The sequence below is a fragment of the Belonocnema kinseyi genome, chromosome 6, assembly GCF_010883055.1.
Source record: "Belonocnema kinseyi isolate 2016_QV_RU_SX_M_011 chromosome 6, B_treatae_v1, whole genome shotgun sequence".
Classification (NCBI taxonomy): domain Eukaryota; kingdom Metazoa; phylum Arthropoda; class Insecta; order Hymenoptera; family Cynipidae; genus Belonocnema; species Belonocnema kinseyi.
In genome coordinates, this window is record NC_046662.1 from 71,640,264 (window position 1) to 71,655,078 (window position 14,815).

Here is a 14,815-nt window from a genome sequence, read left to right on the forward strand (position 1 = left end):
GGGCAACTGACGAAAAATTATGAGAGGAGAAGTGAGGAGTGTGAAAACAGGGGAAATGAGAGAAGGTAGGTATGGCAATGAGGGGTGGGGACTAGGCGAAGTGATGTGAAATTAGGGAAGGGGAATTAGCAGTAGTAAAGAGAAGGAAATTATGAGAGGGCAAGTAGGGAAAAGGTCAAAGTAGGGGAATTGAAGAAAAATAAGAAGAGGGGAAGTGAGTGGTATAGAAATGGGGAAATTAAAGGTTTCAAAAGGGGGGAAATGAGAGGAAGGAAGTTAGGGCTATGGTGGTTGGGGACTAAGGAAAGTGGTAGAGTACGAATGAGCTAAATTATGGGTAGTGAATAAGGGGAACCGGAGAAAATAGGGGAAGTGATGGAAAGTATGGAAGAATAAGGCAAAGTGAGAGGGAAAATAGAGAAAATGAGAGGGAGACGATATTACGGGTGGGGAAATAGGGGAAATTGGGGAAAGTAAATAAGAGAAGTGAGTTAAAGTAGGGGAAATGATTAAAAATTAAGAAGGGGAGTGGGATTGAAAGCTGCGGAAGGGAAATAGAGGAAGAAGAGTTTTAGTGGTAGAAAAGTAAACTATTTTGGTTGACAAACAACTCTTTTAATTTAAAAGTCTCCGCTTATATTTTTAAATCATAATTCATTTCTTTTAGTAGAAGTTTTATCTTTTTAGGTTGAGAAGTCAGCTGTTTGGTTAACATTTTTTTTTTGTGTACTCAATTATTTAGTTGAAAATGCTAATATTTGGATGAAAATTAACTTTTTTTTTGTTGAAAATTTGTATTCTATAAAAGTTTTGGGTTCTAAATTTAATATTCTTGTAGAAAAATCGTATTTTTGCTTAAAAATGTAACAGTTTTATAGAAATTTTCACTATTTTTTCTAAATGCATATTTTGGAATTGAAAATTCAACTATGTTAATAAAACTTCGTCTTTTGATCTTGAAAATTAAATAATTTGTTTGCTTTTTTTTTCTTTTTTGACTGAAAAATCATTCTTGGGTCGAATATTCAACTGTTTTAGTGAAAATTCGTCTTTTTTTTTGTTTGTTGAAAATTCAACTATTTGACAGAAAATTAATTTTTCTTGGTTGAGAATTAACTTTTTTTATAAAAAAATTCGTTTTTTCAGCTTGGAAACCTAACTCTTGTTGAAAATTCATCTCTTTGGTTGAAAGTTAATCTTTTTTCTTTGAAAATTCAATATATTTCTACTTTAAATCTTAAAAATTTAAAGCGTTTAATATTGAATTTATTGTAGTATATACATTTATTTTATTTTAAACAATTTGTTCTCCTATTTTCGTGAAAAATTACCATAGTTCCCCTGTTTTTAGAGTATTTTGGGCTATGAAGTCTGTTATTGTTATAAAACAAAAGCAAGCCTTTCTCTTCTCGCCAAAGTTTCACTTCATCAATTTTGTTTTTAATGGCTTCTTTGTACTTCAACCTTTACTGCCTTTTTTACATTCTCATCTCATTGAGACGGTATTGTTTTTCTCTTATTTTATTTAGCCCTCGGGGTCTCGGTAGAAAGTAGCTTTCCTCTATTTAAGATAGTTAAAAATATATATAAAATAGCGTCTTGAATTTTAGTGTTTTGCTTGAAATTCAGGCCTAGCAAAATTTCCGCTAATGCCCCTATTTCTTTACTTTTTCTCAAAAAATATTTGTCAACTTTTTCGTTATTTAGCATAAGTTACATACAGTTTTTTTCTAAAATTTTGAACCTCTAATTTTTTTTCGTGAATTTGTTTAGAGATCTTCCAAAAATAACTTTAGCCGATTTGCGGATAGTCTTCCTATTTTTTACGAATTAACAAATTAGTTCCTTCAACCAAATAGTTGAATTCAACCAAAAAAGATTTTTCAATGAACAAAAAAAGTTAATTTTGAACTAAAAAAAAAAGATTTCCAATCAAATAATTGTTTTTTTTTCAAATGAAGAAGTTAATTTTTAACTGAAATTATGAATTTTAAACAAACAATGTCAATTTTTAACCAAATAGTTGAATTTTTCATTTAAAAAAAATTAATTTTCAATTAAAAAAGGAAAGTTTTCAACAAAAAATGGAGGAGTTTTATGTTTGTATGTTGAATTTTTAGTTGGAAAAATAAATTTTTAACTAAAGAAAATAATTTTTAATGAATAAATGGAATTAGTAGTTACATTTTTAGTAAAAAAAAATAATTTTCAAACAAATAAAATAAATTTTCCATCAAACAGATGAGTTTTCAACAAAAGAAATTAATTTTGCACCAAAAAAGAATAATTGAAAAAAAAATTAAGAAATTTTCAAACCAATATTTTAATTTAAGAAATTTTTAATGTAATAAAATTTTCCATACAAAAATGAATTAGTCACCAGGAAGATTAATATTGTACTAGAAAAGTAGAATTTTCAGCTGAGTAGTTTAATTTGTAACTGAATAAGATAAATTTTCAAACATGGATAATTTAAATTAAGAGATAATTTTTAGTTTAATTAATTAATTTTCAAAGAAATAAGGTAAGTTTCAAGAAAATAGTTCAATTTTTAACAAATAGTGTTTTTTACCTAGAAAAACTGTTAATTTTAAATTAAAAATAGTTGAATTGGACCAAAAGGTACGAGTTCGTAAGAAAATAGTTGATTCTTAAAAAAAAGCAGATTAATTTCCAATCAAAAATTTGCATTTTTAACCAAAAAAAGATTATCTTTTTACCAAAAGAGATAAATATTTTAATTGAAAAAATAAAGCTGCATTAAACTAGCAACGAAAAAATTTTAACATACAACAAAATTTATTTTCTACCAAAAAAGACAAATTTTCAACAAAATACATCAATTTGAAACAATATAGTTTTTTCCTACCAAAAAATTAATTTTCGACCGAAACAGATTAACTTTTAACCATACAGTTGCATTTTTTAATTAAAAAGGATCATATTTCTACAGAAAAAGATGAATTTTTAACAAAATAGTTGAATTTTTAATTTAAAAAAAAATTTTTTGGTCAAGGAAGAACAAAAATGTCAGTCAGATTAATTAAATTTGAAGCCAGATTGTAGAATTTTTAACAAAACAGTTGAATATTTAACCAAGAAGTATGGCTGTAACTGATTTTTTAGAAGTTTTAATTGAATTGAATTTGAATATCGAATCCAAATTTTCAACAAAATAATTAAATTTGGAACAAAACATGAAATTTTTTAAATAAAAATGTAATATTATACTTTTCAACCAAAAGAATTAATTTTCTTATTGTATTCTATTAATTCAATTCAAATTTAAGTGTAAAAAAAGAGAAGAAGCCTACGATAAGTAAATAGTAATTATGATAGACTAAATAATATCATTTTAAGTAAACATTGAAGTTCACTTTTAATACTTGCACAATTTTATGACACTATTTTTTTAATTTTGTCACTATTTGCACTATTTTTCATCTGAATGGCATTAATTCAAAAATCTCGTAATACTTCTTGTACTATTTTTCGTTTCTAAAGTGAGTTCGAGACCTGCAATTTTCAAAACCATTCGTCAGCTTTCATTACATTGACAGCATTCAGTATTTGTAAATTCCATTCTAAAACGATACATTCTGGCGAATTATCTCTCCAAATCTTTGCTTTTGGTAGTCGTCCAGAAGCGGATAAGCAAAACAGATTATTTGCACGTTATGTAAAAGTTACGCATCCGAAGGCCTTCGTGATTGGCTAGAAGTCTGCTAGAAGCAAGCTTTGTTTGAAATGTCCCAATAACAAATTACTCTTCAATCTTAATTTGTATGACATATATTTTCTACAAAGTCCTGTAAACTCTGACAAATTTGTTATAGAGAGATGATATTTTATACGCTTTTATCAAAATCTATTTAATCTTCTCCAAAGTCTTAATGATGGCTGATTGACTAACCTGAGAATGCTTTACTAAGAATTTTTTAAATTAAGAACGGACATGAACCTTTCTCTGTGAGATTTGAATGTAGGTTTCTCTGAATAGATCTAAAAATATCACGAGCAATATTGTCACTCCTGCCAGAATATTCAGCTTGCAATTGCGTATTATGCTGTCTTCATTCTTTACGAATAAGGGACTTTGATTGGCCAATTGGACAGATTCTGAAATTTAATTAATTTTAGAAGCTGTCTGTCGATTTGAAAAATCCGCTTGAAAATTCCTTAATCTAGAAAATATCGTAAAGCTCTTATTTTTACGATAAAGAAGTTGACTTTGAACGAGTAAATTCATATAAAAATGTAAAATAAAGGTGAAATTAAACAAAATTTAAAAAAAATTCATCCTCAGAAGTTAATTTTGAAAGCAAAAATTTTACGAATCTGTCCCAATTACCATTTTTATAAATCAAGTTTTATATTGATTTAAGTTTAAATCAAATTCTTATTCAGAAACGATTTTAATTTTTGATAAAAAGAATTTTAAATCAGGAGCATTAAAAATTTGTAACCTATTTAAAATATAAAACATTAAATTTGCAATACATCCAAACTGAAAAAAAATTAAAATTTGAATTTATCTGCGTGAGAAAAAAGTATAATTATTTAAATTTGAACGAAAATTAATATAAGACTGATTTAAAAAAATGAAATTAAAAAAAAAACATTTGAATAGGGTGAAAGTTAGGGATTAAAAAAAAACTACTAAAACCCAGGAAATTTATATTCGGGGATTTGCAAACAACCAGTTACAATAAAAATTCAAGAAAACTGTTTTAAACATTTCCCTGTTTATGTCGCGATTTTTGTCACGCTCCGGCAATCTAAAAGTCAAAGAAAATTTGTCCAAACAAAAACAAAATCTAAAGAAATTGTAAGCCTTTTATGGGCCACTATCGGCATTTTTAAATTTTCATCTAACCCCGAATTTGCAATCGAAACTAACATAAATATTTAATCATCTAAATTGTGGTAAATAAAATGGAATGTTTAATCAAATCAGATGAACTTTCAATAAAAAAAAGGAAATTTTTGATCCTAAGGGATGAATTTTCTATAAAAAAAGACGACTGTTAACAAAACAATTGAATTTTCGACTAAAAAAGATGACTTTCAGAAATTAGTTGAAATTTTAACAAAATAATTACACTTTCAAGCTAATACCAGAATTTGCAACTAAAAGTGATGAATTTTCGACCAAAAATGTAATAGTAGACTTTTCAATTAAAAAGAATTAACTTTCAAACATAAAAGATGAATTTTTAACCAAAAAATATGACTTCAATCAAAAAGGGTGGATTTTATGTTCAGAAAGTCGAATGTTCAATATAATAGTTTTACATTTTCAACTAAACGTTCAAGTGTTCATAAAAAAAGTTTGATATTCGAACAAAAATAGTTCCATCTTCAAACACATAGTTTAATTTTCAAGCCAAAAGGACGAATTTTTAAAAGACAGTAAAGTCTACAACGAAGAAAGATGAATTTTCAACCCAAAAAGATTTGTCCATCCAATAGGATGAATTTTGCGCCTAAAAAGGATAACTGTTTTAAAGAAAATAGTAGAGTTTTTAACAAAATAATTACATTTTTAACCCAATAGTAGAATTTTAAATCAAAAGATATGAATTCTTAACCAATAAATACTAGTAAACTTTTCAATTAAAAAGAATGAACTTTTAAACATAAAATATTAATTTTCAATAAAAAAGGATGACTTTTAAATCCAAACAGGGGAATTTTCTATCGAAAAAGTCGAATGTTCAACAAAGTAGTTGAATTTTTAACCAAATGTTCAAATTTGCATCCAAAAAAGTTTAAACATCAAATAAAAATAGTTGCATTTTCAAACCAAAAAGACGAATCTTTTAGAAGACAGTGGAATCTTCTACCAAAAAGATGAATCTTCAATTAAAAATTATGAATTTTCCATACAAAAGAATAAATTTTCTATTTACAAAGTACGATTGTTCAACAAAACAGTTGAATTCTCGACCAAAAATATAAGAGTAGGATCTTCAATTGAAAAGAATGATGAACTTTTAACCATAAAAGTATGCATTTTCAACGGAAAAAATTACTTCTCGCTCTAAAAGAGAAAATGCGCTCTAAAAGAGCGGATTTCTATCCAGAAAGGAATGTTCAAGAAAACAGTTTAAAACCCAACAAAATAGTGAAATTGTTAACCAAAAGAGATTATTTCTGTGCCAGAAATATAATATTATACTTTTGAAATTAAAATAATTGACCTTCGACCAAAAAAGCGGAGTTTTCCAACCAAAAAGTATGATTTGTTGACAAAATAGTTTAATTTTCAACAAAGTAATCAACGAAATAGTAGAATTTTCGACCAAAAGAAATCACTTCTGAATAAAAAATATACCTAATAGCAGACTTTCAAATTTTAAATAATTACCTTTCTAGGAATTTTTTGTAGACTTTATCAATTATTTGATAGATTGTAATGAACAGACTTTAATATTGTGAATAATCCTATACGTTTTCTATTGCGTCTCCGCTAATATAAAGTATTAGAGTCTTAATATTAGAGTCTTAACAAATTAATAAAGATTTCAAAGGGTTTCAAAATATTTCAAAGATTTTAAAATATTTAAAAAAATTTCAAACATTTTACAAAGATTTCGCGGATTTCAAAGATTTAAATAAGGCGTGTACGCCAGATTTCATATATTTCATAACAATTTCACAAAGCTCTTAAAAAACTTTCAAAAGATTTTAGAAAATTTGAAAAGATTTCACTAATATTTCAAATAGTTTAATGATTTCAACAAATAAAAAAGATTTTACGTGTACAACAGATTTAAAAGATTTCATCAAGATTTCGAATATTTGCTAATATTTTTAAACTTTCAGAAAATCTCAAGAAATTTTACGCATGTTAAAAATATTGTAATAATTTAAAATTAATACAAAAGATTTCAGAAAGATTTCACAAATATTTTAGAGATTTCAAAAAAGAGAAAGTGCACCAGGTTTCCAAGATTTTAAAACATTTCGAGGATTTCAATTGATTTCAAAACAGTTTTAAACATTATAGAAGATTTGAAAAGATTTCACTAAAATTTTAAATAACTTAATGATTTCCAGGAATAAAAAAGATTTGACAAAAGTTTCAAATATTTTACAAAAATTTCCTAAAGATGTCGAATGTTTCTTAAAAATTGCAAGGATTGTAAAATTTTGAAAAAGGCGTGTATACCAGATTTCAAAGATTTCATAAAGATTTTGAACATTTCCAAAGATTTAAAAACTTTCAAAATATTTCAAAAATTTAACAAAATTTGGAATAGGTATAATAAACTAGATTTCTAAGATTTTAAAGGATTTTATGCAGGTTAAAAATATTATAATCATTTTAAATAAATACAAAAGATCCTAAAATTTTTTAATTAATACAACAATTCTAAAGATTTTTAAAATGTTACTGTACACCATATTTCAAAAGATTTTAAAACATGTAGAAGATTTGAAAATGTGAAAAATATTTCAATAGATTTAAACAGATTTCACTATGATTTTAAAAAATTTTAATGATTTCAATGAATATTAAAGATTTCACAAACAAAGATATGAGACAAATTTTACAACTATTTCAAAATCTTTGACAAACATTTCTAAAATTTCATAAAAATTGCAAGGTTTTCAAAGATTTGAGAAAGGCTTGAGCACCAGATTTTAAAGATTTCAAACGACTTTAAACAGATTAAGAATATTTTAATTATTTCAAATGAATTCAAATGATTTCATAGAAATTTCATAAAGATTTAAAAAGAATACAAGAATTCTGAAGATTTCAAAAAGGAGGTACATTAAACCAGATTTCAAAGATTTTAAAACATTTGGAAGATTTTAAACGATTTCAAATATTTAAATTACTCCAAACAAAAACGAAAGATTTTGAAAATATTTCAAAAATGTTAAACTAATTTAGAAGGTTTCAACAAATTTTCAAATATTTCAAAAGATTTCATTGCTACAAATGAAAACAAAAGATTTCAAAAAAATTTCACGAACATTTCGGATTTCACATATTTTACAAAATTGTAAAAAGATTCCAAAAGATTTCACAGAACTTTCAAAATTTCACAAAGATTTTAAGTACTTAAAGAGATTTCAACTAATCCACAAAGTTTTTAGAATTTAATGAAATGCCTCATTTTTTAAATCTATAACAAACGGATATGGTATTATTTAATGTAAAAATGAGACCTGGAAAAATTTGACTTTTTGTCTTGGAAAACATATAAAAGACCTTGAATTTCTTTCCTAAAAAAATATGGAAACCATGGTTTTCAAGATTTCCCGGCTTTTTCCGGTGCTCAAAATTCCAGACCAATTTCCGGTTTTCCCGAACAGTGAGCGCACCCTGGAAACTGAAAAATTCAGGGTGGCCGTTGGATCGAGAAATCGACAAATGAAAGTGAATTTATTTTTTGACCGGGAATATTACAAATTTTTAGAAGGAAATCTGTCCAAGTTCGATTTTAACCGGTTTTTAGTTAATAATTAGTTGAATTGTTATCTTTTTCAATTATGATTTCATTCAGTTCACAATTCGTAATTTTAAAATCTTTTACTTGAAAAAACCAACTGCAAATATAAATAAATAAATAAATAAATAATTTTTCAAGTGGATCTATACTTTAAGTATTTAAAAGTGAGCAATAATTAATTTGACAAAACGATTCTAAGTCCGTTCAAAATTTAAGAATTTCCAGATATTAACCTTAAAACTTAAACTGTTTTAATTCGAAAGTTTTAGTCTAAAAAAAAGTGTAAACGCCGGATTGCAATTTAATCAACTATTTTGAACAAAGAAATAGTTTCATAATAATATATTCGTAATTAAAGGCTTTTATTAAATTAAAAATATTGTTCCAATCTAAAATATTTCAATTTTATTCCAATCAATTTGAAATTTTGTGATTAAGAAAAAGAATAGCTGTTTAAATATTTAGAAATATTTTGCTGTTCATGTAAGACGAGTAAATTGAAACCAAATATTTAAAAATAAACAATTTGAAACTGGTTTGACATAGAAAGCCCTGAATCGTTAAAATTTCTAAGAGCTTTTGAGCGTTGAACGTTATAATTTTAATTGTTCGGTTTGAAAAATGTTTATTTTGTTAGTAAAATTGTTGAATTTTGAGGTATAAATAACAATTTAACACTTATTATTTGTAGAACAATTCAGCTATTCCTACCAAAATTTCGATGCAAGCAGCCGCGGCGTAAGTTAGAACAAAATGTAGGTTTTTGCAGATTTCATATAAAAAATTTAGAAGCTTTTTAAGATTTGTGAAATGATTTAAAATAATAAAACATATTCTCTTAACATGCCTAGAAATATTAAAAGTGATGTAAAATTTGAATAATTATTTTAAGAGAATATTTAAAAAGATTACTAAAATTGTCAAAAGAGAATCTGAAATATTTTTAAGAAATGTATTTTAAAATTTCAGGATTTTCTACAAATTGTAGGAAAAATTCGATAAATATCATTTCAAATGAATCGAATTTTCCCTACGATTTTTAGAAAATCCTGAAAATTTTATAAGATTTCCTTAAATCTTCCAGATTATTTTTCGGCAGTTTTGGAAACCTTTTAAAATATTTAAAAATATTATCTTGAAATAATTTTTCAACATTCGAAATCATTTTCAATTTTCCTAGGAACCTTAAGAAAATCTTTTTATTCTTTTGAAGCCTTTTACAATTCTTGAAAAACTTCTACATTTTTTATCTGAAATCCGCAAAAATCTACATTTTGTTTTAAATTAGGCTGTGGCTATTAGCACCGAAATTTTAGTACGAATAGCCGAATTTTGTTGGTACATACACCTCATTTCGATTATTTGAAATCATTTCAAATTTTAAATTAATTTTGAATCTTTTAAAAGCTTGGAAAGACTTCATGTTTTTTCTACACATAATAAGCAGTATTTTCTAAAAATTGTAGGGAAATTCGATCAATTTTTAATTTGAAAAAATTTAAAACTATTTCAAATAAAAATAATTTAATTTCTAATTTAAGACGTATGAAGTTAAAAAAATTTAATTTTTACTTAATTGATTGTTAAATTTAGAACAGCGAAAATGATAACGTGGATTTATATTTTTGGTACTGAATTTGAATCTTTGAACCCTATAATTTATAGAAGTTAAAAATTCTAAATTTTGCTGTTTATCTGCATTTTATTTAGAATTGTTTGATTGAAAAGTGTTAGAACCTAACTTCCATTTCATACGTGTAAATTATTGAGCATTTTAATATAACGTTTTTTTAATTTACAAAGTTTTAAACTTCATTTGAAAATAATTGAAAAATGAAGAGTTCCACTTGTGAATGCTATAATTCGTAAATATTTTTTTATTTTGTGAACCGTGAAAAATGTTTGCGAACCAGGAATTTTATTCTTCGATTTAAAACGACCATCCTGACAATTCCTAACAAATGAAATGTATTTATATTTCAGAGGTCGCGAGGACGAGGCTGCGAGAAGAGGGTACGAAGTACCGAGGATTCTGGCAAACTCTGAATACAGTTTATGCAGAGGAAGGTGTTCGTGGAATGTATCGAGGATTGTCGACACAACTGGTGAGGCAAATACCCAATACCGCGATCATGATGGCGACCTACGAAGCCGTTGTCTACGTTCTCACTCGACATTTCCAACCCGCGACGAACAACGTCCAGGGCACTACACAATTTTATGCCGAAGCAAAAGCTAAGCGAGAGCTTGCTTAGAAATTGCTCATGGCTCCTGAATGAAGAGCCATGTCTTTAAATAAACAATTTAGGTCTCTAAATTGTTGAGCGATCATCGAAAAGTCGTCAGGCTTCTCACAGAAAATGAGCGAAGTGCATCTCGTGACGGATTCAGAATTTCTGATTGATAATTTCCCATAATCATTTGAAGAAAATTCAGGCCTCGAATTTCAATTTCCTTTGTGAAGAATAAGAAATCAATTATTTTCAAAGAATATTCAAGCAAATGTGAATGAGAAAAGAGTTATTTTAAATATTTGAATTTCTATTTCCGTGATGTTGATTACAATTTTTGCCCCACTTACACTAATTTCCAAAATTTGTTGGTACTTCGTTCATGCCTGTGGCTGGATTTCAAAGACAACGATTCAACTTAAGGCGATTTTCTTCTCGATTGTAAGATTCATGTCTATTGTGTATATATCGAAAGTCAGAATCTACACGTAGATTTTAGATCTTTTAAAAATATGGCGGTATACATATAGTTATTTTAAAATGCGAATTGAGTTAGGACAGTATTATGCCTACAAACTCCTCATTTTTATATTTTAAAGCATCGTTTCGCGAATGTGGAATGTACTTTTCTTTTCTTTTTTTTTTGACCTTATCGTCCACGATTGATAATGATTTTTGACTATAGTGAAATTATTGTATCTCGTTGACAGCCTGGTCTTCCCAAAAATTTAAGACCATCCACAAAACCTCCATATTTAAAATATAATCCTATGATAATGTAATTCTTGTTTCGAATCATTGAATTAAAACTTAAAGTAATTTTACGAAATTTACAAGTTTATCGAATGACTTTTAGAAGGATTTTTTTAAGATTAAAGGACGAAAATCCTGTTAAAAAGTAAAAAGAGAAATTAGTTTCTGTAAGGGCTCAGCTCACAGAAAATGACACAAGTGTTTTGCAGCATTGTGACTTTTTTTTCTATCGAATAAGTAATCACACAAAGGCGAGACGAGCGAGTCTGTGATTTTAGTTTATTCTTTGGTAGTTTGCGTAGTTGTATAAAAGTTATCCTTTAATTGTCAAGAGTTTATCGATACCTGGAATAAGTTAAGGAATAGGCGCTAATCGAATAAGTTGTATATAGTGTATAAATTAGGATATAAAGAAAGCGAGTGAATTTTTAAGACGAAGCAGTTCTCGACAACGGAGAATATGATTCTTTCGTCTGTTCAAATACAAACATTGGACGCTGCTTGTTAGAAGTAGCGATTCTGTATGATCAAGGAACACCTGTGCGCATGCGAGCGAGACTGATTAAGTTTATGAAAGACTGAATAAATTTTACTGTACTTAGAATACGTCTAGGTGTTTTAAGAACGAAAGAAAAGGTTTGCGTATATTTATGATAACAAATCGGAAAACCTAATGAAGTTCTGGCAAATATATTCTACAGGTTTTATGGGTTTTTCAAATTTATCAACAACTGTTTTTTTTTTTTTAATGAAGAAATTATAAATGGAAGAGGAGATTGTTTATAAAGATGTTGTACATTTTTATTATGAGAGTTTATTTTGTATCCTAGGAGGCGATAATGCATAATCATGTACGTAAACTTAGTGAGATTGTAGCGCTTGAATTGAAAGCCTGCTTACATGTTGAAGATGTTCCTATTATGTATTATCTATAAATAATTGTACACTAACTCCCTTTATTGTAATACTATTTAAAATACAGTGAAAAGCTTAAAAATATTTTATTTTTTATCATTTTATTGCGAAATTGTGGTATACTTAACCGGAAAACCGGGAATTTTAATTTTTGACTTGATTATACTAAAAAATTTTTAATAGATATGTTACTACGCTCAGCGTTTTCAATCACGAAAAATGACGAAGTGTTGGAGTGGTTCATCCAAACAGTTAAAAAAATTTTAACAACGTATCCCCGTTGCAAAAATAGTGTAGCTTATGATGTTTAGAGTTTTTCTAAATTTTAAATAAAATCTGAAATTTGAAATGTTTTTTCAATGTTCTTGGGCTCATTTTAAAACTAAATTTCTCAATAATCGCAGCAATTTATTGGCACAATTGTTCCTTTTTTTACTTGAAGTTGGAATGAAAAAATTTGTGATTTGTGTAACTAATTTTAAATAAAAATATCACTTTAGTCACTTCTTCAACAATTTGAATCAGAGAACCCAAGGATTTCTAAATTTTATTGATTTTTTAAAAAATTTCTTTGATTTCTTCGAAATTCCAGCGGAGTTCAATAAATTCAATGAATCTTTTTTGGATTAAAAATTGGTTTAATTTGATTCCTAGGTATATCCCTACTAAGGCAAATATAAGGGTCCCATCTAGTGTTTATTGTCACTGACTACGCGTCATTTCTGACTTTGCTGCGAATTCGCACTAGTGTGCGATTTGTGTGTGCAGCATCGTAGCCGGCTCCGGAACATAAAATTTGCGGATTTTGGTGTTGTCACTTACATTTTCATGAAAAGTAAGTAAATTTGATCATTTTTACAATATTAGCAGACTGTGATACATGTTTTAAAGTAAATTGAAAAGAAAACAGATTTTTGCATGGGATCACCATCATAAATAAATTTCATAGATGAAATTTTTGTACATTTTCGTGATGTATTTTCAATAATAATCATTGTCTATCAATTAACTACTTCAAATATTTTTTATGATAAATAATTGATTTCATTGTATTTTATTGTTATTTCAAATATTCACTCTTATTTGTCCACTCTAAAAAAATGAAATTGTCTTTTCGAAAATAGATTAAGTTCGGGAGCACGGGAAAAATACTTAATATGAATCGATCACTTTTATATTTTTCCTTAAAATAAAAGGTTTGAACCACGCAATTGTGCTGGTTTTGTTGAAATGCAAAAAATTACAGTATTTTGAAGAAAAAAATCACTTAAAAAATATAATGGATTTATGACAATTTTTTTATGACAACATATTTTTTCCTCAATTTAAATTGCAGTAGTGTATTCTACGGGGAATTTTAATATACATTCGTATACCTATCTATATGTTTCGAACAATTTTACATCTATAAATCAGCTGCTGAAATCTTGAAATCCCAATTCGCACTAGTGTACGGTTTGCGGGTGCTGGAATTAAGTGTACTGTGAGAGGGTTAAATTCACCTGGAATTCTTTTAGATTTAATCAGATTCTTTTTCACTAATTTTATTCACTTCCATTTAGCTAAATTCAATAGAACTTTTGTGAACTTTAGAAACTGTTCTGTTCATTTGAATTATTTTTAGATTATCTTGATTTTGTACGAAAAGTCATGACCAAAATCTTATGAATTCCTTAATTCCTTTAAATTCTTATAAATTCACTCTAATTTTACACTAAATTAAATATTTAGGATTTAAAAAAAAAATTGAATTTTAACTCACCCTGAATCCTCATTAATGTATCGTGTATTCTTTTAAATGCGATTGAATTCTGTTCACTCCTATTTTAATCAGTTCGGTAGAAATGTTTTGAATTTAAACATTTTGTTCAATTTTATTTTTTTCAAATTCATATGAATCTCAAATTCTCTCGACTTTCTTTGAATTATTATAAATTCATCCCACAAGTAGAATATTTTGGAGTTTTTTTATTTTTGCAACTCATATAAGTTAATTTTGAATTTACCTCAAATTTGGATTAATTCATCTTATAGTATTCTAAAAAATTGAAATAACATAAATTCTTATAAATTCATTCAATTCTGCTCAATTAAAAAAATGTTTAATTAAAGAAAATTGTTAATGCCGTGAAGGAATTTTAACTCAACTTGAATTTTTAAGTATTTGATCAAATTTTAAATCCACTCAAATTTTACTACAAACAGTCGGATATATTGGATTTTTATTAATTTCATCATATGCTTCTCATTATCCTTAAATTCATCAGCTAAATTCAATCAAATTTTATTTAATTCATTGTTTTTTTTTACGAGGGTAGTTCAATAAGTCCTTAGAATGACCAACATATGGCGCGCGAATCGCTCCATATCATCTGTTTTCAGTCAGCACCACTCCCGACTAGATATATGGTGCAGTCACAGTCCACATCTTCTGAGTTTACGTGTTTT

General features: G+C 26.9%; 1 protein-coding gene across 1 annotated transcript in view; it reads left to right on the forward strand.

Moving 5' to 3' along the window:
• Nucleotides 1-10,627, forward strand: part of LOC117174536 (mitochondrial carrier protein Rim2-like) — a 57,445-nt gene extending 46,818 nt beyond the window's left edge. Inside the window, exon 5 of the mRNA XM_033363738.1 lies at nucleotides 10,452-10,627. Within this exon, the coding sequence (XP_033219629.1) occupies nucleotides 10,452-10,514 (63 nt within the window). The 3' untranslated portion in view covers nucleotides 10,515-10,627. The remainder of the gene's footprint in view (nucleotides 1-10,451) is intronic.
• Nucleotides 10,628-14,815: the final 4,188 nt, after the last annotated feature.